Genomic DNA, 26464 nt, shown 5'->3' with positions numbered 1-26464 from the left:
ACAGGAAGGAGAAAAAAAAGAGAAACTCCGCTGCCAGTTCTAGGGAGGGAGAAAGGGGGTGGGATGTGACTGGAAGGAGAGACTGTTAAATTGGGGACCCGGCCAATGATGACAGAAAAAAATAAAAAAACCCTGAGTGTCTGAGATGTGTATAGGGGCCGTGGAGAACAGGCCTGTGATTGATGGGAGCTGGCTGATCGGCCCGAGCCTGGAATGTGCACTGGGAGATTGCTAGAAAAACAGGTCCTAATGGATTTCTCAAATGTACCAGTATGAAGCCTGGGCCAGAAACCAGAGCCAGCTTACCCCGATTTTTCCATTCTACAGAAACAGAGGCCCTCCTCGCCCCTCCTTACAAGATTAACTACTTGTTATCCAAGTTTTCTTCTGGAAACCCTTAATAGATGGCAACCACAGCCTGTTTTATTTTATGTGACGTCGTCAATATATCCAGATTTTTTTTTTTACAAAATTATCCTCCTGAACTTCCTGGTGATCGAATATAATTCCAGACCCGCAGTACAGACTGACTTCTGAGGAGAAGCATCAGGGAGGAGACAGATTGTAAAATAGTTGAAAAAAGTTTCGAAGTTGTGGGGAAGTTAGTGAAACTATGAGAAGATTGTTATTATTTGTAACACGAGAGGTAACAGTGTGACTGAGGCACCGGGGCTTTCTGCGCTGGAGCTTCGTAGATATTCGTAGGCTGAATTCTCCGCTCTAAAAACCGGGATGTGTAATAATTATAATATTCTGTCTCTTTTTCTTGTTTTTATAGATCTGCAGGATTTTAAGTTCGACACCCAACACGACATCGAGGTGGACGAAGGAAACACGGCGGTCATCGCCTGTAACCTGCCGGAGAGTCACCCCAAGGCGCAAGTGCGGTACAGCGTGAAGCAGGAATGGCTGGAGACGTCCAGAGGTAGGAAACGGAGACGGCTTTTGGAGTATCTAAGTCTCCATCTGCCAAGCTGTGTATCTAATCCTATCCTGTGTGATACCGTCTGCTGAGCCGTGTATCTAATCCTATCCTGTGTGATACTGTCTGCTGAGCCGTGTATCTAATCCTATCCTGTGTGATACTGTCTGCTGAGCCGTGTATCTAATCCTCTCCTGTGTGATACTGTCTGCTGAGCTGTGTATCTAATCATATCCTGTGTGATACTGTCTGCTGAGCAGTGTATCTAATCCTCTCCTGTGTGATACTGTCTGCTGAGCCGTGTATCTAATCCTCTCCTGTGTGATACTGTCTGCTGAGCTGTGTATCTAATCCTATCCTGTGTGATACTGTCTGCTGAGCTGTGTATCTAATCCTATCCTGTGTGATACTGTCTGCTGAGCAGTGTATCTAATCCTCTCCTGTGTGATACTGTCTGCTGAGCCGTGTATCTAATCCTCTCCTGTGTGATACTGTCTGCTGAGCAGTGTATCTAATCCTCTCCTGTGTGATACTGTCTGCTGAGCCGTGTATCTAATCCTCTCCTGTGTGATACTGTCTGCTGAGCCGTGTATCTAATCCTCTCCTGTGTGATACTGTCTGCTGAGCTGTGTATCTAATCCTATCCTGTGTGATACTGTCTGCTGAGCCATGTATCTAATCCTATCCTGTGTGATACTGTCTGCTGAGCTGTGTATCTAATCCTATCCTGTGTGATACTGTCTGCTGAGCCGTGTATCTAATCCTATCCTGTGTGATACTGTCTGCTGAGCTGTGTATCTAATCCTATCCTGTGTGATACTGTCTGCTGAGCTGTGTATCTAATCCTCTCCTGTGTGATACTGTCTGCTGAGCCGTGTATCTAATCCTCTGCTGTGTGATACTGTCTGCTGAGCCGTGTATCTAATCCTATCCTGTGTGATACTGTCTGCTGAGCTGTGTATCTAATCCTATCCTGTGTGATACTGTCTGCTGAGCTGTGTATCTAATCCTATCCTGTGTGATACTGTCTGCTGAGCCATGTATCTAATCCTATCCTGTGTGATACTGTCTGCTGAGCTGTGTATCTAATCCTATCCTGTGTGATACTGTCTGCTGAGCTGTGTATCTAATCCTCTCCTGTGTGATACTGTCTGCTGAGCCGTGTATCTAATCCTCTCCTGTGTGATACTGTCTGCTGAGCCGTGTATCTAATCCTATCCTGTGTGATACTGTCTGCTGAGCCGTGTATCTAATCCTCTCCTGTGTGATACTGTCTGCTGAGCCGTGTATCTAATCCTATCCTGTGTGATACTGTCTGCTGAGCCGTGTATCTAATCCTATCCTGTGTGATACTGTCTGCTGAGCTGTGTATCTAATCCTCTCCTGTGTGATACTGTCTGCTGAGCCGTGTATCTAATCCTACCCTGTGTGATACTGTCTGCTGTGCCGTGTATCTAATCCTATCCTGTGTGATACTGTCTGCTGAGCCGTGTATCTAATCCTCTCCTGTGTGATACTGTCTGCTGAGCTGTGTATCTAATCCTCTCCTGTGTGATACTGTCTGCTGAGCCGTGTATCTAATCCTATCCTGTGTGATACTGTCTGCTGAGCCGTGTATCTAATCCTCTCCTGTGTGATACTGTCTGCTGAGCCGTGTATCTAATCCTATCCTGTGTGATACTGTCTGCTGAGCCGTGTATCTAATCCTATCCTGTGTGATACTGTCTGCTGAGCCGTGTATCTAATCCTCTCCTGTGTGATACTGTCTGCTGAGCCGTGTATCTAATCCTCTCCTGTGTGATACTGTCTGCTGAGCTGTGTATCTAATCCTCTCCTGTGTGATACTGTCTGCTGAGCCGTGTATCTAATCCTCTCCTGTGTGATACTGTCTGCTGAGCTGTGTATCTAATCCTCTCCTGTGTGATACTGTCTGCTGAGCCGTGTATCTAATCCTATCCTGTGTGATACTGTCTGCTGAGCTGTGTATCTAATCCCCTGACTGCCGAGCCATGTATCTAATCCTCTCCTGTGTGATACTGTCTGCTGAGCCGTGTATCTAATCCTCTCCTGTGTGATACTGTCTGCTGAGCCGTGTATCTAATCCTATCCTGTGTGATACTGTCTGCTGAGCCGTGTATCTAATCCTATCCTGTGTGATACTGTCTGCTGAGCTGTGTATCTAATCACCCTGACTGCTGAGCCCTGCATCGAATCCCCTGACTGCCGAGCCATGTATCTAAGCCTCTCATGTGAGATACGTCCTTGTGTTCTTGGCCGGGTGTCAGTTAAGCTCGTCTCGGCCCCGCAGCGCAGGACACACCTCATCTGCGGTGAACATGTCCGGAGCTGCAGCCGCTGCGGGCCTGACAATCCTCGCTGATCTGGAAAGTCATAATACTGGAAGACGTTTGTCTCCAGGTGACGGAGCCGCCCGAGGCTGCACCGCGTTCTGCTCCGCCTGCAGCACCCGAGAGCGCAACCTGTCAGAGCCGCTCAGTCTTAACCCTTTCACCACCTATATAAAGGGGGAAATAAGGCGGCTCTGTCTCCCTCTCGTCTGTGGGGTCACCCGTAATACTGTTATAAATGAATGATGGATTATACACCATCCCCTGTAGTATACTGAGCATGCACAGGCATTAAGAGGTTAACCCGCCACAGTCAATGTCAGGATTAGGAGGGCACGGACTGGCGGTATCAGGTCTCGGAGTGTCAGCCTTTGTTAAGCTTCTGGTGTCAAATAAAAATTAAATAATAATCCCCCCGGGCGGCGCAGACAATGTGATCCTTACCTGCTGTCACTTCAGACCGACGCCATCCAGGGGCGCGGAAAAACAATATACAGGAAGGGGGGAGAGAAAGCGGCATAGACGGGCACAGTGCAAGTCATACAGGGGACTGGTTATATACTACCGTATATAATATATCAGGCCGCGTACGGAGTCCCGCCTTATGATAACGGTGTATGGTGTCAAATCAGAGAAGACAACAGCATGTCCGCAAAACTCAATGTGTGTCCATGAAAAAAATGAAGGTCCATGTGTCATGAGGCCCCTCTCAGCTCTATTTAATGACTAAGCGGCTCCTCGTGGGTGGGGCTTATACTTCCAGTACCCTTATTGGTGCTTTAATAGGACATTGGATTAATGTGGTGGTGCGAGGTCTTGGGATGTCAGTAGGACCTTGAATGTTGGGTTGACTTGTTCTTTCCTTGCGCCCGCAGATAACTACCTCATCATGCCTTCGGGGAACCTACAAATAGTGAATGCTACCCAGGAAGATGAAGGAACGTACAAGTGTGCGGCGTACAACCCGGTGACTCAGGAGGTGAAGACATCGGTGTCCAGTGAACGGCTTCGCGTTCGACGTAAGTGAAGATGACGGATCGATGAGAAATTTCGGAACCTGAGTTTAGCTCGGTTCTAATGTTTATGTCCATTATTGTCTGACTCTAGGCTCCACGGCAGAAGCCGCCCGTATCATCTACCCGCCAGTGGCGCAAACCATCATTGTCACCAAAGGACAGAGCCTCATTCTTGAGTGCGTAGCGGGCGGCATGCCACCACCCAAAGTCTCCTGGGCAAAAGATGGAGCCGATGTCAGTGGTCAGAACAAGACTCGCTTCTTGCTCACTAATCTCCTCATAGAGGCCACCACTGAGGAGGATTCTGGGACGTACACCTGTACGGCCACTAATGGAATTGGGAATGGAGGATCGGCCTTCATTTTCTATAATGTACAAGTTTTTGGTGAGTTTCTAGAAGATCAGTGTAGCTCCGTGATTGTGACCACACAAAGACCATGATATTTCATGATGTTCTGTAACATTTTTCCATTTTTTTTTTTAGAACCACCAGAGGTCGACATGGAGAGCTCCCAGCAGATGGTCACCTGGGGTCAAAATGCAAAGTTCACGTGCAATGTGAGGGGCAATCCTCAGCCCTCAGTGGTGTGGTTGAGAAATGCCATACCGCTTCTACCTAGCTCAAGACACAAGATTTCCAGGAGGATCCTACGGGTGAGCAGTGTCGGGCCGGAAGATGATGGCATCTATCAGTGTGTAGCCGAGAACGAGGTTGGGAGCGCCCAGACATTGACTTTCCTAATGACCTCAAGGACAGGTGAGAAATACTTGTGTGGTTTTAAAATTTGACAGGTTGGTAAAAGGTCTTCATGAGCCATGGTCTCCTTGCTATGTTTTATATCCAGTAGCTCTTCCAAACCTGGCATCTGAGAGGGACACCTTTCCTCCAACTGCACCTCCGATCCCGGATGACAAACAGCTGCTCTTAAAGGCTCAGTTGAAACCAAGACCTCCCACCCCAGGGTTACCGGTGCCGTGTTTGCTCGATAAGATCACCATCTTCCAGCCTGAGGCTCCAATCATCCTCAGCTCCCCTCGGACCTCGAAGACCGATTACTACGAACTGACTTGGAAACCCCGTCACAATGGTGGTGCACCGATTCTTTTCTACACCATCAAACACCGCAAGGTAACCAGAGAGCGAAGAATTCAGCCGCCTGATCTGATACTTATACAATACAAGGGGTGAAAGGATTTGCCAAATGAATGACTTTTAGTTTTGTAAAGAAACTGGTGGTGGTTTTAGTGGATCCTGAACTTTGGACGCCCACTGATGAGCAAAACAAAGTTGTAGAGGAACCTGGCACAGCTATATATATTCACCCTGGTCCCTTCGATCATTTTACTGAATGGTTGGGTCACCGGAGTGGATCTTGTCTTCATGTTTCCTATCTGACATTTACATACTTTGCAGCAGGTGGTCAACGCCACAGATGATTGGACGGTGTCCCGTGTTCCTGGAACACAACATCGCCAAATACTCGCCAAATTGGACCCTGGCAGCTTGTATGAAGTGGAGATGGCGGCATATAACTGCGCCGGGGAAGGACAGACGGCCATGATGACCTTCCGGACAGGTGACTCCCTTGATTTTTAGTGCTTAACTCCCAATTTTTAGTGCGACTGTGGACATGAAATAATCGCTGATTTTTTTTTTTCTTCTTTGTAGGTCGACGTCCAAAACCAGAGATCATTGCCAGTAAAGAGGTTCAAATCCAGAAGGATGATCCCGGGACGAGCACCGTCAGCAGCATCCAGTCCGACAACAACCGGCTGTCCCGTAAGTAATCTGATTAATGACGATGAGTCTGGGCCAATAAAAATCCAATGTGGAACAATGTAGCAATTTCCATTCTGATTACAGCTCCTGAGGCTCCGGACCGACCCACCATCTCCATGGCTTCGGAGACATCCGTGTTTGTGACGTGGATCCCGAGAGGTAATGGCGGATTCCCCATCCAGTCTTTCCGAGTAGAGTATAAGAAGCTGAAGCAGCCTGGGGACTGGATCCTGGCCACCAGTGACATCCCGCCATCCCGGCTGTCCGTGGAGATATCGGAGCTTGAGAAAGGTAAAGGAGCCATCCATGTCTTTGGAGTAGGTGACAAAGTCTTGAAGACTTATAGGGTGACACATGGCTGGATGGAGCAGCCCCTATGGACTGAACTCCTCCACTGATGATCGTATTGACCTGTCCATGGGTATTGATGAGCTAATCGATTCGCAGGACAGTGGTCTAGTGGTGCCATCAGTAGCCTGTAGCCACCGCATGGGAGCTCTGTGACCCTCTCCCCACCTGCCGACATTGCCGCCGTCTCTTCTGATCAGTAAGCCAGGTGTAATGTCATGCATGTATCGCTCCTCAACAATGACATCACACCGGGAAGGTTTTTAGGGCTTCTGTCCAGTGACCACAGACTTCTGACGTTACCGCTAGACCAGAGCCATATTCGCTCATTTCTGTTACGTTTCGGGGATATGAGCAGGAGATTTCCGGTGGACATTTTGGACATGTTTCCATTTTTTTGACCTTGTGGTCATCCTGCATTGACTATATTACATGATGGAGCTGCCGGGTGTCTAATCGTCTTCATTACTTTCCTTCTTCAGGAACCGGTTACAGATTCAGGGTGAGAGCGCTGAACATCTTAGGAGAAAGTCAACCCAGCGCGCCCTCCAAGCCCTACATGGTGTCGGGGTACAGCCACCGCAACTACGAGCGTCCGGTCACCGGGCCGTATATCACATTCACTGAAGCCATCAATGAGACCACCATTATGCTGAAATGGGTGGTAAGTGTCCTGCCCTGCGGTGATGGGGGTGGGGTGCACACGTGTGCTGCCCCCTAGTGGTCATATAACGAGGACTATAACGCTCATTATCTGTGTAGTCATAGTCTATTCTTCCTTGTTTCTGTAGTATTTCCCTGCGAGTAACAACAACACCCCCATCCACGGCTTCTACATCTACTATCGCCCCACGGACAGCGACAACGACAGCGACTACAAGAAGGACATGGTGGAAGGTGAGTGGTGATGTCCTCTGCTGCCCACATGGAACACCAGATCTTTCTCGGGATCACTCTGTATATAGTACCATGATGCTAATATTGGTTTCTCCACTAGGGGTGCTGTTTTCTTGCTCCTGTGGTTTTACTGTATGTTTACATGCCTCTCTTATGTCTATCTGTCCATTTTCACCCACAAATGTCACTCCCTCCTCTCAGGTGACCGTTACTGGCACTCCATCACCGATCTTCAGCCCGAAACCTCCTATGATATCAAGATGCAGTGTTATAACAAGGGAGGCGAAAGCGAGTTCAGTAACGTCATGATTTGCGAAACTAAAGGTAATTATGGCGTCAGGTATTGCCCTCAATGGAAAGTGAGGCACCATGTACCTCGCACCTCAATGACATTACTGGCTCCTACTAACAGGCCAGATAACATGGTTCCCACCACATCTCTGGACTGATTTGTACTGAAGGGCACCAATTGTGGGAACCATCCTATAGTGATGGCTCTGGTACCGGTGAGAGGGTCACCATTAACTGGTTCTCTTTACTTGCAGCTCGGAAGTCTTCTACGCAAGGAGGTCGCCAACCGCTGCCCGCCGTGCCATCACCGCAGCCGCCACCCAACAGAAATGGGCCTCTGGGAACCGCCACGGTGGCGAGATCCAGTGACTTGCCGTATCTGATAGTGGGGGTAGTGCTGGGCTCCATTGTTCTTTTGATCGTTGCTTTCACCCCTATCTGTCTGTGGAGGGCGCTGTCCAAGCAAAGTAAGTGTCTGCAGACTCACATCCAAAATATTACATTTCTAGACCATGTGGATATGAGCTCTCCAGAGTATACTGAGATGATATGAAAGTTCTGGAGAATGTTTTTTGAATATGGACAATTGTGAAAATGAACGGTCTGGAGCATGTTGGGTGGATATGAGTGGTCTGGAGCATGTTGGTTGGATATGAACGGTCTGGAGCATGTTGGGTGTATATAAACGGTCTGGAGCATGTTGGGTGGATATGAGTGGTCTGGAGCATGTTGGTTGGATATGAACGGTCTGGAGCATGTTGGGTGTATATGAACGGTCTGGAGCATGTTGGGTGGATATGAACGGTCTGGAGCATGTTGGGTGGATATGAGTGGTCTGGAGCATGTTGGGTGGATATGAGCGGTCTGGAGCATGTTGTGTGAATGTGAACGTTCTGGAGCATGTTGGGTGGATATGAACGGTCTGGAGCATGTTGGGTGGATATGAACGGTCTGGAGCATGTTGGGTGGATATGAACGGTCTGGAGCATGTTGGGTGGATATGAATGGTCTGGAGCATGTTGGGTGGATATGGATATTCTGGAGCATGTTGGGTGGATGTGGACGTACTGGAGCATGTTGGGTGGATGTGGACGTTCTGGAGCATGTTGGGTGGATGTGGACTTTCTGGAGCATGTTGGGTGGATGTGGACGTTCTGGAGCATGTTGGGTGGATGTGGACGTTCTGGAGCATGTTGGATGGATGTGGACGTTCTGGAGCATGTTGGGTGGATGTGGACGTTCTGGAACATGTTGGGTAGATATGAACGTTCTGGAGCATGTTGGGTGGAAATAGCGGTCTGGAACATGTTGGGTGGATATGAATGGTCTGGAACATGTTGGGTGGATATGAACGGTGTGGAGCATGTTGGGTGGATATGAGCGGATTGGAGCATGTTGGGTGGATATGAGCGAACTGGAGCATGTTTGGTGGATATAAGCAGACTGGAACATGTTAGGTAGATATGAACATTCTGGAGCATGTTGGGTGGAAATAGCGGTCTGGAGCATGTTGGGTGGATATGAGCGGTCTGGAGCTTGTTGGGTGGATATGAGCGGACTGGAGCATGTTGGGTGGATATGAGCGGTCTGGAGCTTGTTGGGTAGATATGAGCGGACTGGAGCATGTTGGGTGGATATGAGCGGGCTGGAGCATGTTGGGTGGATATGAGCGGACTGGAGCATGTTGGTTGGATATGAGCGAACTGGAGCATGTTGGGTGGATGTGGACTTTCTGGAGCATGTTGGGTGGATGTGGACGTTCTGGAGCATGTTGGGTGAATGTGGACGTTCTGGAGCATGTTGGGTGGATGTGGACGTTCTGGAACATGTTGGGTAGATATGAACTTCTGGAGCATGTTGGGTGGATATGAACGGTCTGGAGCATGTTGGGTGGATATGAGCGGACTGGAGCATGTTGGTTGGATATGAGCGGACTGGAGCATGTTGGGTGGATATGAACGGTTGGGAGCATGTTGGGTGGATATGAACGGTGTGGAGCATGTTGGGTGGATATGAGCGGACTGGAGCATGTTGGGTGGATATGAGCAGACTGGAGCATGTTGGATGGATATGAGCGGACTGGAGCATGTTGGGTGGATATGAGCGGACTGGAGCATGTTGGGTGGATATGAGTGGACTGGAGCATGTTGGGTGGTTGAGTGGACTGGAGCATGTTGGGTGGATATGAGCGGATTGGAGCATGTTGGGTGGTTAAGTGGACCGGAGCATGTTTGGGTGGATATGAGTGGACTGGAGCATGTTTGGTTGGATATGAGCGGACTGGAGCATGTTGGGTGGATATGAACGGTCTGGAGCATGTTGGGTGGATATGAACGGTCTGGAGCATGTTGGGTGGATATGAACGGTCTGGGGCATGTTGGGTGGATATGAACAGTCTGGAGCATGTTGGGTGGATATGAACGGTCTGGAGCATGTTGGATGGATATGAGCGGACTGGAGCATGTTGGGTGGATATGAACGGACTGGAGCATGTTGGATGGTTATGAGCGGACTGGAGCATGTTGGGTGGATATGAGCGGACTGGAGCATGTTGGGTGGTTGAGTGGACGGGCATGTTGGGTGGATATGAGCGGATTGGAGCATTTTGGGTGGTTGAGTGGACTGGAGCATGTGTGGGAGGATATGAGCGGACTGGAGCATGTTGGTTGGATATGAACGGTCTGGAGCATGTTGGGTGGATATGAACGGTCTGGAGCATGTTGGGTGGATATGAACGGTCTGCAGCATGTTGGGTGGATATGAACGGTCTAGAGCATGTTGGATGGATATGAGCGGACTGGAGCATGTTGGGTGGATATGAGCGGACTGGAGCATGTTGGGTGGCTATGAGCGGACTGGAGTATGTTGGGTGGTTGAGTGGACTGGAGCATGTTGGTTGGATATGAGCAGACTGGAGCATGTTGTGTGGATATGAACGGTCTGGAGCATGTTGGGTGGATATGAATGGTCTGGAGCATGTTGGTTGGATATGAACGGTCTGGAGCATGTTGGTTGGATATGAGTGGACTGGAGCATGTTGGGTGGATATGAATGGTCTGGAGCATGTTGGGTGGATATGAACGGTCTGGAGCATGTTGGTTGGATATGAGTGGACTGGAGTATGTTGGGTGGATATAAATGGTCTGGAAAATGTTGGGTGGATATGAACAGTCTGGAGCATGTTGGGTGGATATGAATGGTCTGGAGCATGTTGGGTGGATATGAGCGGACTGGAGTATGTTGAGTGGATATGAATGGTCTGGAGCATGTTGGGTGGATATGAACAGTCTGGAGCATGTTGGGTGGATATGAATGGTCTGGAGCATGTTGGGTGGATATGAGCGGACTGGAGTATGTTGAGTGGATATGAATGGTCTGGAGCATGTTGGGTGGATATGAATGGTCTGGAGCATGTTGGGTGGATATGAGCAGACTGGAGTATGTTGAGTGGATATGAATGGTCTGGAGCATGTTGGGTGGATATGAACAGTCTGGAGCATGTTGGGTGGATATGAGCGGACTGGAGCATGTTGGATGCATATGAGCGGTCTGGAGCATGTTGGGTGGATATGAGCGGACTGGAGCATGTTGGATGGATATGAGCGGACTGGAGCATGTTGGGTGGATATGAGCGGACTGGAGCATGTTGGGTGGATATGAGCGGACTGGAGCATGATGGATGGATATGAGCGGACTGGAGCATGTTGGATGGATATGAGCGGACTGGAGCATGTTGGGTGGATATGAGCGGACTGGAGCATGTTGGGTGGTTGAGTGGACTGGAGCATGTTGGGTGGATATGAGCGGATTGGAGCATGTTGGGTGGTTGAGTGGACTGGAGCATGTTTGGGTGGATATGAACGGTCTGGAGTATGTTGGGTGGATATGAACGGTCTGGAGCATGTTGGGTGGCTATGAACGGTCTGGAGCATGTTGGGTGGATATGAACGGTCTGGAGCATGTTGGATGGATATGAGCAGACTGGAGCATGTTGGGTGGATATGAGCGGACTGGAGCATGTTGGATGGATATGAGCAGGCTGGAGCATGTTGGGTGAATATGAGCGGACTGGAGCATGTTGGGTGGATATGAGCGGATTGGAGCATGTTGGGTGGTTGAGTGGACGGTCTGGAGCATGTTGGGTGGATATGAATGGTCTGGAGCATGTTGGGTGGATATGAGCGGACTGGAGTATGTTGAGTGGATATGAATGGTCTGGAGCATGTTGGGTGGATATGAACGGTCTGGAGCATGTTGGGTGGATATGAGCGGACTGGAGCATGTTGGATGCATATGAGCGGTCTGGAGCATGTTGGGTGGATATGAGCGGACTGGAGCATGTTGGGTGGATATGAGCGGACTGGAGCATGTTGGATGGATATGAGCAGACTGGAGCATGTTGGGTGGATATGAGCGGACTGGAGCATGTTGGCTGGATATGAGCGGACTGGAGCATGTTGGGTAGATATGAGCGGACTGGAACATGTTGGATGGATATGTGCGGACTGGAGCATGTTGGATGGATATGAGCGGACTGGAGCATGTTGGGTGGATATGAGCGGACTGGAGCATGTTGGATGGATATGAGCAGGCTGGAGCATGTTGGGTGAATATGAGCGGACTGGAGCATGTTGGGTGGATATGAGCGGACTGGAGCATGTTGGGTGGTTGAGTGGACTGGAGCATGTTGGGTGGATATGAGCGGATTGGAGCATGTTGGGTGGTTGAGTGGACTGGAGCATGTTTGGGTGGATATGAGCGGACTGGAGCATGTTGAGTGGATATGAACGGTCTGGAGTATGTTGGGTGGATATGAACGGTCTGGAGCATGTTGGGTGGATATGAACGGTCTGGAGCATGTTGGGTGGATATGAACGGTCTGGAGCATGTTGGATGGATATGAGCGGACTGGAGCATGTTGGGTGGATATGAGCGGACTGGAGCATGTTGGATGGATATGAGCAGACTGGAGCATGTTGGGTGAATATGAGCGGACTGGAGCATGTTGGGTGGATATGAGCGGACTGGAGCATGTTGGGTGGTTGAGTGGACTGGAGCATGTTGGGTGGATATGAGCGGATTGGAGCATGTTGGGTGGTTGAGTGGACGGTCTGGAGCATGTTGGGTGGATATGAACGGTCTGGAGCATGTTGGGTGGATGTGAGCGGTCTGGAGCATGTTGGGTGGATATGAGCGGACTGGAGCATGTTGGATGGATATGAGCGGACTGGAGCATGTTGGGTGGATATGAGCAGACTGGAGCATGTTGGATGGATATGAGCGGACTGGAGCTTGTTGGGTGGATATGAGCGGACTGGAGCATGTTGGTTGGATATGAGCGGACTGGAGCATGTCAGGTGGATATGAACGGTCTGGAGCATGTTGGGTGGATATGAACGGTCTGGAGCATGTTGGGTGGATATGAGTGGACTGGAGCCTGTTGGGTGGATATGAACGGTCTGGAGCATGTTGGGTGGATATGAGCGGATTGGAGCATGTTGGGTGGATATGAACGGTCTGGAGCATGTTTGGTGGATATGAACGGTCTGGAGCATGTTGGGTGGATATGAGCGGACTGGAGCATGTTGGGTGGATATGAACGGTCTGGAGCATGTTGGGTGGTTGAGTGGACTGGAGCATGTTTGGGTGGATATGAGTGGATTGGAGCATGTTGGGTGGATATGAACGTTCTGGAGCATGTTGGATGGATATGAGCGGACTGGAGCTTGTTGGGTGGATATGAGCGGACTGGAGCATGTTGGATGGATATGAGCGGACTGGAGCATTTTGGGTGGTTGAGTGGACTGGAGCATGTTTGGGTGGATATGAGCGGATTGGAGCATGTTGGGTGGATATGAACGTTCTGGAGCATGTTGGATGGATATGAGCGGACTGGAGCTTGTTGGGTGGATATGAGCGGACTGGAGCATGTTGGATGGATATGAACGGTCTGGAGCATGTTGGGTGGTTGAGTGGACTGGAGCATGTTTGGGTGGATATGAGCGGATTGGAGCATGTTGGGTGGATATGAACGTTCTGGAGCATGTTGGATGGATATGAGCGGACTGGAGCATGTTGGGTGGATATGAACTGTCTGGAGCATGTTGGGTGGTTGAGTGGACTGGAGCATGTTTGGGTGGATATGAACATTCTGGAGCATGTTGGATGGATATGAGCGGACTGGAGCATGTTGGGTGGATATCAGCGGACTGGAGCATGTTGGATGGATATGAGCGGACTGGAGCATGCTGAGGGTATTTGTATGATCTAGATCATGTCGGGTGGTTATGGACGTTCTGGAGTTTGTCACCATTTTACCTCTGTCTTTGTATTTTCTTTGCAGAGCAAACAACAGACGTGACCTTTCCCAGCACAGGACTCCTGAACACCTCCTCCTCCTGCCAGTACACGATGGTGCCGCTCCGAGGGGCCCCGGCCATCAGCACCATCCCTTACTCTAACGGGTCTGTGATGAATGGAAACTGTCCTGCTAAACTGCTGTATCCGGGTGGCAAGCAAAGAGACTACAGCTCCGAGACGCTGCACAAGGTGAGCAATGGCGCCCACCGTCCTCCAGTCACAGCCAGAGCTGCACTTACAGCTCTGGAGGTGACTACAGTGATGGGTAACAGCAGATCCTATATGTGCTGAATATATTCTGTCATGTCACCAGGACGAGGCCAGTACGCTGCTCGTGAACGACTCCGGACCCCCTGAGCCCGCGGACCTCCACCCTCCAGAGTGAGTCAATGGTTGTATAGTCCAATCTGCCCAGTCCGTGATACAATGCTGCGATCTCCTTACATTACCCGGGGGTCTGAGGTCTGATGTATGATGAGTGGGGGGGTCCTCACTCTGTTCTTGGGGGGCGTTGTGATATAACGTTCCGGTTCTTTCTATAGGTTCTACGAGCGGCAGAGCAGCGATGTGACCGTAATGTGCGACTGGTGCGATCAGGACAGAGCTCGTCCCTACGGAGAGATCCCCCCACCGGAGGACCAAGCGTCACCCCGAATACCCGACCCCAGCCAGACATTCCCCATCCTGTCCGTGCCCACCGAGCGCCCCATATGCCAAGGTAACGTATGCCATGCAGTGAGGCTCTCGCCACTGGAGATATGTGACATGGGGGCCTGAAATGGCTGATAACAGGGAGCAATAGACCACCGCTGTTCATTCTTGTCCTCTTTATGGCAGACTGTTCGTACTTCCTGCCCCCGGCGGAGATGGCGGAGAGTCTAGTGGTGCCGAATTCCCCCACGGACCCCCAGTTCCATCATATCCCGGCACAGACCAGCGAGACAGAAGACCGCCCCGGCCGCCACACGTCCCAGGGACTGGACACCTAATGGACCGAATCATGGACTATAAAGGGGGATGATGGAGCCGAAATACCTAATCCTGCTGAGAGCGTGACCTCGTCTTCCACCTGTGTGCCGCCATGTTTGTCAGCTCAGCTCCCATGATGCTTTGCTTGGTGTGAGCACTACATCTCCCACGATGCACCGCAGTGGAGACCCTGAAGCGACAGACAGATGCGGGACCCTTGTACACGTGCTCAGGGGCCCCACATGTTCTTTCCAATATGGCGGCCGCTCTCGGTAATATGACGTCTTCCGGCTCGTTCATCCCCCGCGCAGCAGAGAAATAAATGGAGTCTATTTTTATACTATAGATATTTATATATATTTATGCTCGTGTACATAGATTTATTTTCTTTATAAGGAAAGATTTGTTCGGTCAGAATCCCACGACCGCCGTATCCCACAGCCCCCCCAGGACGGTAGACGAGGAGCCGCCGAGACCTAATAACGTATAGCTTGCGCTAGCATGTCAGCCGGCGAGGCGCGAGGCACAGCGCGCACCGCGTACGGCCGCACCACCACACAGCACCTCCGGCTGGCGGAGGCACCGACGCATTATGTATACCCGCCTTCATGCAGTATGAGACATTTGGCTGCTTTCAGTATAAATGTAAGAAATGGAAATAAATCTGTATTATAAAATCTGGGCGTCCTGTCTGATCGTCATTGCGTCTTAAAGGGGCCACATCTGGAGAAAGGCTAATATTCTGCGCTGCAATCCCAGGTACTGCCACATGGGGCAGCTCCAGCCAATACAATCTAGATCCTCCCCCACCCCCCAAACGGAAAGCGTAAGGTCATCAATGCATCCTCTGGCCCCACCAACCACCGGGGCTGATTCTAGCTTTCCTGCTGCTTGAGGCAGAAATTGAAACTGGGCCCGTCCCTGCAGTGCAGCTTTAAGCCTTCAGTGAATAAACAAAATTCCGTCATTGTTTTTTGGGGTTTTCTTTTACGGTTTTCACTTTATGGCAAAATTGATTTAATAAATGATCCGAATTTTTTAAAACTTTTTTTTTGATCTATATATTATAGTCCCCTTAGGGGACTTGAACTTGCTGTCGTCTGATCGCTTGTACTATGTACTGTGATAATACAGTATTACAGTGCATAGGACAAAGCACAGTCTGCAATGAAGCGCAGCCTGTGGCACAGGATGGTCATAATAGCAATCTTCAAATACAAAGGTTTAATTATCCTAACATAAATCCAGATGCAGTAATCCTTAACTTGTCACACAGCACAAAACCTTTTTAACATAGCCATGTAGCACCTCATCCAAGAAGTTATAGATTGCTTCATGTGATCAAGTACAGGAATACATCATCACAATCATCAGCAGTACAAAAATAAAGCATCAAAACCATCATTAGAACATGAATACAGCACCACAACCATCAGTACATGAATCATCACCAGACGCACCTTCAGTACATGAATACACCAGAACCACCCTCACTACATGAATGCTGCACCAAAACCACAATCAATCCATGAGCATAGCACCAAAACCTCTATGAATACATCACCAGAACCTCCATGAGTACATGAATAAATCACCAGAACCACCATGAGTACATGAATACATCAAAAGAAGCACCATGAGTACATGAATACATCTCCAGAACCACCATGAGCACATGGATAAATCACCAGAACCACCATGAGTACATGAATACATCAAAAGAAGCACCATGAGTACATGAATACATCTCCAGAATCACCATCAGTACATGAATACAGCACCAGATTTTGGTGCTAAACTCATTTATTGATGGTGGTTCTGGTGCTTTATTAATCAGTACATGAAGACTGCTCCAGATTTATCATCAGGACATGTATACATCACCAAGCTTAGTACAGCGATCAACTGCAATTTCAAGTCTGTCCTGCCATATACACTTGTATTGCATGAACCTATAACTCCCAGTATGTCATTATCAATGGTAACTAGTGGGAGTTGTTGTTACTAGTCATCATCAGACTGAGGAGAAAACAGGTTTGGAGTCATTCGCACCCTTTTTGTCTCAATGTAGTACAGATGCCTGCAGCTTATCTCTGCAGACTTTCCTATGCTCTGTCCTGCAGCACATACCGACAGGGTGCCCTTAAAACTAAGAGTAATTATATTTCCACATTGCCCCCTTGACACTGTCCCCATCTTGTGTCCCCCCACTTTATCCTCTCGCCATTTTGTACCCCATGCGGCCCCCCCCTCTCTATACTGTGTGTCCGCACACTGACAGCCCCCACACACCCATCCTCAAGCAAAGTCCTTATGGTTTATCTGCTCCGTGAAGCATTTCCCTTCCCGCTGTGCGCCTCAGTGGTGCAGCAGAGACAGTGGCAGTATGATGTGGTCCGCTGCAGGAGGTGACCTCATTACGTGGCTGCACATTGGGGCGGGGAGCTGATGAACACTCCCTCCTTTCCATCTTTCTCGGTGCTCGTGTTTTCAATTGTTTTTGTGTCTAAAAGATGTAAATGCAGAAAGAAGGGAACCGCTTGCATTCTACTAGTTCTTTGGACCGGCTCACAGTTTAATAACCAGTCCGGAGAACCAGCCGAAATCCACTTCTGGGTGCGGCATCGTATCTGCCTCATGGCAGATGCAGCCCTGCCACCCACTCCACCTACAAAGCACCATCCTGAGACTACTATACAGTCTCAAGATGGATAAACTCCTGCACAGTTTCTTCTTCAAAAGTTTTCTCCCTCTTCATCTAGTATGTGCTTCCTGCGCTGTCCTCAAAGTCAGTAATGTTACAGGTGATGACCCTGGCACCAGGAAGGCTCAGTGTCCTGCAGGGAGCAGTGTATCCTATAATGTATTCTAGCACCTTGCCTGAAGTTCCCAGCTGATGAGAGGACTTCTTAGTTCTGTGTGGAGCCAGCACTTCCCCTGTGAGCTCCCTCCCTGTGCACATCCCCAGTCACTGTAATCTTGATAAGGACCACAGACCCCATAACATCACCGGTCAGCGATCACTGCTGGCTGAGCAAATCAGAGCACAGACAGGAAACCTCTGAGCATGTATGAGACTGGAGCAGGTAACATTGAGCTGGAGGAATCCGCACCATCAGCAGAATTTTATCAGCTAGTAAACAATGAAGTTTCTTAATTCTGATTTTACACTGCTTTACTAATGTTTTTGCCCAGAAATCTCCTTTAATAATTGCACATTCCTACTAGACTTTGTTTCAATTCCGCACCATTGTCATGACCTCTGCCTGCCGTCATTTTAGGGAAGTGACTGACAACTGCAGACAGAAGCAAATACGGGCGCACTGGTTGTGACTTCATTTTCTCTGCAGCTGAAATAGGGCCCCATAATGCAAAGATCAAGGGAAACAAGGGGGAACAAGAAACAGAGACCCCCCAAAATCAGGGCTCAACACATAGAGTAACATATAGACACACATGCTGTCATTACCATGTAGACATCGCAATACACATATATATATATATATATATATATATATATATATATACACATCATACATATATACTGCCACAGGGGTAAGGCTGCAGGGAACTTCTGCTCTTCACCATCTTCAATACTGTGCCTGGTACATGAGCTGCACTCATTAGGAGCTGCACTCGTCTCTCTGCTGCTTTGCTGCAATGTATCAGTCGAGTTCACAGAGCATTGTCTATACTGGATACAATTGTATATAATTCCTAGAGCAGTATGAGTATATATACATGTTATCAGCCAAAATGTATCATAATCCTATATATATGCAGGTTATTGTTATGTAATCTGACAGCAGGATGAAGCAGGGAAGGGGCATAGACCATGATTCCAGGTGAGGTTGGACTAGGAGACACGAGACACCTAGTCCTGCAGTAATAATCTCAACATGTATCTATGTATACAGGGAGCTCCCCCTAGTGGTGGCTGCAGACAGAATATTATCATGTATATCTGTATACAGGGAGCTCCCACTAGTGGTGACTGCAGACAGAATCTTATCATGTATCTCTGTATACAGGGAGCTCCCCCTAGTGGTGGCTGCAGACAGAATCTTATCATGTATCTCTGTATACAGGGAGCTCCCCCTAGTGGTGGCTGCAGACAGAATATTATCATGTATATCTGTATACAGGGAGCTCCCACTAGTGGTGACTGCAGACAGGATCTTATCATGTATCTCTGTATACAGGGAGCTCCCCCTAGTGGTGGCTGCAGACAGAATCTTATCATGTATCTCTGTATACAGGGAGCTCCTCCTAGTGGTGGCTGCAGACAGGATCTTATCCTGTATCTCTGTATACAGGGAGCTCCTCCTAGTGGTGGCTGCAGACAGAATCTTATCATGTATCTCTGTATACAGGGAGTTCCTCCTAGTGGTGGCTGCAGACAGGATCTTATCCTGTATCTCTGTATACAGGGAGCTCCCCCTAGTGGTGACTGCAGACAGAATCTTATCATGTATCTCTGTATACAGGGAGCTTCCCCTAGTGGTGACTGCAGACAGAATCTTATCATGTATCTCTGTATACAGGGAGCTCCCCCTAGTGGTGGCTGCAGAAAGAATCTTATCATGTATCTCTGTATACAGAGAGCTCCCCCTAGTGGTGGCTGCAGACAGGATCTTATCATGTATCTCTGTATACAGGGAGCTCCCCCTAGTGGTGGCTGCAGACAGGATCTTATCATGTATCTCTGTATACAGGGAGCTCCTCCTAGTGGTGGCTGCAGACAGGATCTTATCCTGTATCTCTGTATACAGGGAGCTCCCCCTAGTGGTGACTGCAGACAGAATCTTATCATGTATCTCTGTATACAGGGAGCTCCTCCTAGTGGTGGCTGCAGACAGAATCTTATCATGTATCTCTGTATACAGGGAGGACCCCCTAGTGGTGACTGCAGACAGAATCTTATCATGTATCTCAGTATATAGGGAGCTCCCCCTAGAGGTGGCTGCAGACAGGATCTTATCATGTATCTCTGTATACAGGGAGCTCCCCCTAGTGGTGACTGCAGACAGAATCTTATCATGTATCTCAGTATACAGGGAGCTCCCCCTAGAGGTGGCTGCAGACAGGATCTTATCATGTATCTCTGTATATAGGGAGCTCCCCCTAGTGGTGGCTGCAGAGAGGATCTTATCATGTATCTCTGTATACAGAGAGCTCCCTCTAGTGGTGGCTGCAGACAATCTCATCATGTATCTCTGTATACAGAGAGCTCCCTCTAGTGGTGGCTGCAGACAATCTTATCATGTATCTCTGTATACAGAGAGCTCCCTCTAGTGGTGGCTGCAGACAATCTTATCATGCATCTCTGTATACAGAGAGCTCCCACTAGTGGTGGCTGCAGACAATCTTATCATGTATCTCTGTATACAGAGAGCTCCATCTAGTGGTGGCTGCAGACAGGATCTTATCATGTATCTCTGTATACAGAGAGCTCCCTCTAGTGGTGGCTGCAGACAATCTTATCATGTATCTCTTTATACAGAGAGCTCCCTCTAGTGGTGGCTGCAGACAATCTTATCATGTATCTCTGTATACAGAGAGCTCCCTCTAGTGGTGGCTGCAGACAATCTTATCATGTATCTCTGTATACAGAGAGCTCCGTCTAGTGGTGGCTGCAGACAGGATCTTATCATGTATCTCTGTATACAGAGAGCTCCCCCTAGTGGTGGCTGCAGACAATCTTATCATGTATCTCTATGCAGAGAGCTCCCCCTGGTGTCTCTCTCTGCTTGTGCAGGGGATTTGGAGCTATGTATCTATAATATCTACTAACTTTAGAGTTGTTCTCCGTGTTATTGCCCTTACACCTTATATTTGCGGCCGGGGTCAGTACATGTAGAGCTTTCTGCCCCATGCGGGCAGCGCAGGGTTGCCGCGTTCCTCCATTATTAGCCTTATTTCGGCAGCTCCACATCTGCCGCTGGCGGCCGCGGGGATCAGTCGGTGCCTCACACTTTCCGCTGTCGCTGCCTCCTGCTCTATATCATCGGATTTTACTGCTGTTTAATCTGGGTCCCGGTCCCAGAGCCGACATCTGGGGGGCGCCAGCACCGGTGAATGGGCCGCTTCATGGGCTCAGCCGCGTATGAGCTCCAGAAATCCCCCCGATGGCGGCCGCCGAGGTGCGATACTTATCTTGGCTGCGGCCCCCCTGCCCAAATGTGGAATAAAGAAGGGGCCAATTCTGCACCGAAAAGACCGAGATTAACCCCTTCATCCTCAGAACCCGACTGTACCCGAGGAAGTGCTGAGATACCGAGAATTATCATTATATCACACAGGCTAGGATTAGATACACGGCTCAGCAGACAGTATCACACAGGATAGGATTAGATACACGGCTCAGCAGACAGTATCTCACAGGAGAGGATTAGATACACAGCTCAGCAGACAGTATCACACAGGAGAGGATTAGATACACGGCTCAGCAGACGGTATCACACAGGAGAGGATTAGATACGCGGCTCAGCAGACAGTATCACACAGGATAGGATTAGATACACGGCTCAGCAGACAGTATCACACAGGATAGGATTAGATACACGGCTCAGCAGACAGTATCACACAGGAGAGGATTAGATACACGGCTCAGCAGACAGTATCACACAGGATAGGATTAGATACACGGCTCAGCAGACAGTATCACACAGGATAGAATTAGATACACGGCTCAGCAGACAGTATCACACAGGAGAGGATTAGATACACGGCTCAGCAGACAGTATCACACAGGAGAGGATTAGATACACGGCTCAGCAGACAGTATCACACAGGAGAGGATTAGATACACGGCTCAGCAGACAGTATCACACAGGAGAGGATTAGATACACGGCTCAGCAGACAGTATCACACAGGAGAGGATTAGATACGCAGCTCAGCAGTCAGTATCACACAGGAGAGGATTAGATACATGGCTCAGCAGACAGTATCACACAGGAGAGGATTAGATACACGGCTCAGCAGTCAGTATCACACAGGAGAGGATTAGATACATGGCTAAGCAGACAGTATCACACAGGAGAGGATTAGATACGCAGCTCAGCAGTCAGTATCACACAGGAGAGGATTAGATACATGGCTCAGCAGACAGTATCACACAGGATAGGATTAGATACACGGCTCAGCAGACAGTATCACACAGGAGAGGATTAGATACATGGCTCAGCAGACAGTATCACACAGGATAGGATTAGATACACGGCTCAGCAGACAGTATCACACAGGAGAGGATTAGATACATGGCTCAGCAGACAGTATCACACAGGATAGGATTAGATACACGGCTCAGCAGACAGTATCACACAGGATAGGATTAGATACACGGCTCAGCAGACAGTATCACACAGGAGAGGATTAGATACATGGCTCAGCAGACAGTATCACACAGGATAGGATTAGATACACGGCTCAGCAGACAGTATCACACAGGAGAGCATTAGATACACAGCTCAGCAGACAGTATCACACAGGAGAGGATTAGATACACGGCTCAGCAGACAGTATCACACAGGACAGGATTAGATACACAGCTCAGCAGACAGTATCACACAGGATAGGATTAGATACACGGCTCAGCAGACAGTATCACACAGGAGAGGATTCGATACACAGATCAGCAGACAGTATCACACAGGACAGGATTAGATACACAGATCAGCAGACAGTATCACACAGGACAGGATTAGATACACGGCTCAGCAGACAGTATCACACAGGACAGGATTAGATACACAGCTCAGCAGACAGTATCACACAGGATGGGATTAGATACACAGCTCAGCAGACAGTATCACAGGAGAGGATTAGATACACAGCTCAGCAGACAGTATCACACAGGATAGGATTAGATACATGGCTCAGCACACAGTATCACACAGGAGAGGATTAGATACACGGCTCAGCAGACAGTATCACACAGGATAGGATTAGATACACCGCTCAGCAGACAGTATCACACAGGAGAGGATTAGATACACCGCTCAGCAGACAGTATCACACAGGATAGGATTAGATACACGGCTCAGCACACAGTATCACACAGGAGAGGATTAGATACAGCTCAGCAGACAGTATCACACAGGATGGGATTAGATACACGGCTCAGCAGACAGTATCACACAGGATAGGATTAGATACACGGCTCAGCAGACAGTATCACACAGGATAGGATTAGATACACGGCTCAGCAGACAGTATCACACAGGATAGGATTAGATACACGGCTCAGCAGACAGTATCACACAGGATAGGATTAGATACACGGCTCAGCAGACAGTATCACACAGGATAGGATTAGATACACGGCTCAGCAGACAGTATCACACAGGAGAGGATTAGATACACGGCTCAGCAGACAGTATCACACAGGAGAGGATTAGATACGCAGCTCAGCAGTCAGTATCACACAGGAGAGGATTAGATACATGGCTCAGCAGACAGTATCACACAGGATAGGATTAGATACACAGCTCAGCAGACAGTATCACACAGGAGAGGATTAGATACGCAGCTCAGCAGTCAGTATCACACAGGAGAGGATTAGATACATGGCTCAGCAGACAGTATCACACAGGATAGGATTAGATACACAGCTCAGCAGACAGTATCACACAGGATAGGATTAGATACACGGCTCAGCAGACAGTATCACACAGGAGAGCATTAGATACACAGCTCAGCAGACAGTATCACACAGGAGAGGATTAGATACACAGCTCAGCAGACAGTATCACACAGGAGAGGATTAGATACACGGCTCAGCAGACAGTATCACACAGGACAGGATTAGATACACAGCTCAGCAGACAGTATCACACAGGATAGGATTAGATACACGGCTCAGCAGACAGTATCACACAGGAGAGGATTCGATACACAGATCAGCAGACAGTATCACACAGGACAGGATTAGATACACGGCTCAGCAGACAGTATCACACAGGACAGGATTAGATACACAGCTCAGCAGACAGTATCACACAGGACAGGATTAGATACACAGATCAGCAGACAGTATCACACAGGATGGGATTAGATACACAGCTCAGCAGACAGTATCACAGGAGAGGATTAGATACACAGCTCAGCAGACAGTATCACACAGGATAGGATTAGATACATGGCTCAGCACACAGTATCACACAGGAGAGGATTAGATACACGGCTCAGCAGACAGTATCACACAGGATAGGATTAGATACACCGCTCAGCAGACAGTATCACACAGGAGAGGATTAGATACACCGCTCAGCAGACAGTATCACACAGGATAGGATTAGATACACGGCTCAGCACACAGTATCACACAGGAGAGGATTAGATACAGCTCAGCAGACAGTATCACACAGGATGGGATTAGATACACGGCTCAGCAGACAGTATCACACAGGAGAGGATTAGATACACAGCTCAGCAGACAGTATCACACAGGATAGGATTAGATACACAGCTCAGCAGACAGTATCACACAGGATAGGATTAGATACACGGCTCAGCAGACAGTATCACACAGGAGAGGATTAGATACACAGCTCAGCAGACAGTATCACACAGGATAGGATTAGATACACGGCTCAGCAGACAGTATCACACAGGAGAGGATTAGATACACAGCTCAGCAGACAGTATCACACAGGAGAGGATTAGATACACGGCTCAGCAGACAGTATCACACAGGAGAGGATCAGATACACGGCTCAGCAGACAGTATCACACAGGACAGGATTAGATACACGGCTCAGCAGACAGTATCACACAGGAGAGGATTAGATACACAGCTCAGCAGACAGTATCACACAGGAGAGGATTAGATACACGGCTCAGCAGACAGTATCACACAGGATAGGATTAGATACACAGCTCAGCAGACAGTATCACACAGGATAGGATTAGATACACGGCTCAGCAGACAGTATCACACAGGATAGGATTAGATACACGGCTCAGCAGACAGTATCACACAGGATAGGATTAGATACACGGCTCAGCACACAGTATCACACAGGAGAGGATTCGATACACAGCTCAGCAGACAGTATCACACAGGATAGGATTAGATACACGGCTCAGCAGACGGTATCACACAGGAGAGGATTAGATACGCGGCTCAGCAGACAGTATCACACAGGATAGGATTAGATACACAGCTCAGCAGACAGTATCACACAGGATAGGATTAGATACACGGCTCAGCAGACGGTATCACACTGGAGAGGATTAGATACATGGCTCAGCAGACCATATCACACAGGATAGGATTAGATACACGGCTCAGCAGACAGTATCACACAGGAGAGGATTAGATACGCGGCTCAGCAGACAGTATCACACAGGATAGGATTAGATACACAGCTCAGCAGACAGTATCACACAGGATAGGATTAGATACACGGCTCAGCAGACAGTATCACACAGGATAGGATTAGATACACGGCTCAGCAGACAGTATCACACAGGAGAGGATTAGATACGCGGCTCAGCAGACACTATCACACAGGATAGGATTAGATACACGGCTCAGCAGACAGTATCACACAGGAGAGGATTAGATACACGGCTCAGCAGACAGTATCACACAGGATAGGATTAGATACACGGCTCAGCAGACAGCATCACACAGGATAGGATTAGATACACGGCTCAGCAGACAGTATCACACAGGATAGGATTAGATACACGGCTCAGCAGACAGTATCACACAGGAGAGGATTAGATACACGGCTCATCAGACAGTATCACACAGGATAGGATTAGATACACAGCTCAGCAGACAGTATCACACAGGAGAAGATTAGATACACGGCTCAGCAGACAGTATCACACAGGAGAGGATTAGATACACGGCTCAGCAGACAGTATCACACAGGAGAGGATTAGATACACGGCTCAGCAGACAGTATCACACAGGAGAGGATTCGATACACGGCTCAGCAGACAGTATCACACAGGAGAGGATTAGATACACGGCTCAGCAGACAGTATCACACAGGATAGGATTAGATACACGGCTCAGCAGCCAGTATCACAGAGAAGAGGATTAGATACACGGCTCAGCAGACAGTATCACACAGGATAGGATTAGATACACGGCTCAGCAGACAGTATCACACAGGATAGGATTAGATACACGGCTCAGCACACAGTATCACACAGGAGAGGATTAGATACAGCTCAGCAGACAGTATCACACAGGAGAGGATTAGATACACAGCTCAGCAGACAGTATCACACAGGAGAGGATTAGATACACAGCTCAGCAGACAGTATCACACAGGATGGGATTAGATACACAGCTCAGCAGACAGTATCACACAGGAGAGGATTAGATACACAGCTCAGCAGACAGTATCACACAGGAGAGGATTAGATACACGGCTCAGCAGCCAGTATCACAGAGAAGAGGATTAGATACACGGCTCAGCAGACAGTATCACACAGGATAGGATTAGATACACGGCTCAGCAGACAGTATCACACAGGATAGGATTAGATACACGGCTCAGCACACAGTAT

The 26464-nt window shown here is 48.8% G+C and overlaps 1 protein-coding gene across 7 annotated transcripts in view; it reads left to right on the top strand.

Annotated features, from left to right (window-relative positions):
- Positions 1–15608, top strand: part of BOC (BOC cell adhesion associated, oncogene regulated) — a 150543-nt gene extending 134935 nt beyond the window's left edge. For 2 of the 7 annotated variants that reach the window (XM_073668656.1, XM_073668657.1), the window contains exons 4-19: positions 779–925; positions 4146–4289; positions 4378–4671; positions 4771–5043; positions 5132–5415; positions 5701–5863; positions 5956–6066; positions 6151–6357; positions 6897–7078; positions 7206–7311; positions 7513–7635; positions 7857–8069; positions 13946–14151; positions 14276–14343; positions 14505–14680; positions 14800–15608. In XM_073668656.1, coding sequence (XP_073524757.1) covers positions 779–925; positions 4146–4289; positions 4378–4671; positions 4771–5043; positions 5132–5415; positions 5701–5863; positions 5956–6066; positions 6151–6357; positions 6897–7078; positions 7206–7311; positions 7513–7635; positions 7857–8069; positions 13946–14151; positions 14276–14343; positions 14505–14680; positions 14800–14951 — 2849 coding nt within the window. In that variant the 3' untranslated portion in view covers positions 14952–15608. Of the gene's footprint in view, positions 1–55; positions 244–299; positions 647–778; positions 926–4145; positions 4290–4377; positions 4672–4770; positions 5044–5131; positions 5416–5700; positions 5864–5955; positions 6067–6150; positions 6358–6896; positions 7079–7205; positions 7312–7512; positions 7636–7856; positions 8070–13945; positions 14152–14275; positions 14344–14504; positions 14681–14799 lie in introns of those variants that run through there. The other 5 variants (XM_073668663.1, XM_073668662.1, XM_073668660.1 and 2 more) reach the window with 5 other exon arrangements.
- The last annotated feature ends 10856 nt before the right edge of the window (positions 15609–26464 follow it).

Source organism: Phyllobates terribilis, unplaced genomic scaffold, assembly GCF_046119375.1.
Source record: "Phyllobates terribilis strain yellow unplaced genomic scaffold, ASM4611937v1 Scaffold_2__4_contigs__length_985480577, whole genome shotgun sequence".
Taxonomy (NCBI): Eukaryota; Metazoa; Chordata; class Amphibia; order Anura; family Dendrobatidae; genus Phyllobates; species Phyllobates terribilis.
This window is presented reverse-complemented; position numbering and strand designations above follow the sequence as displayed.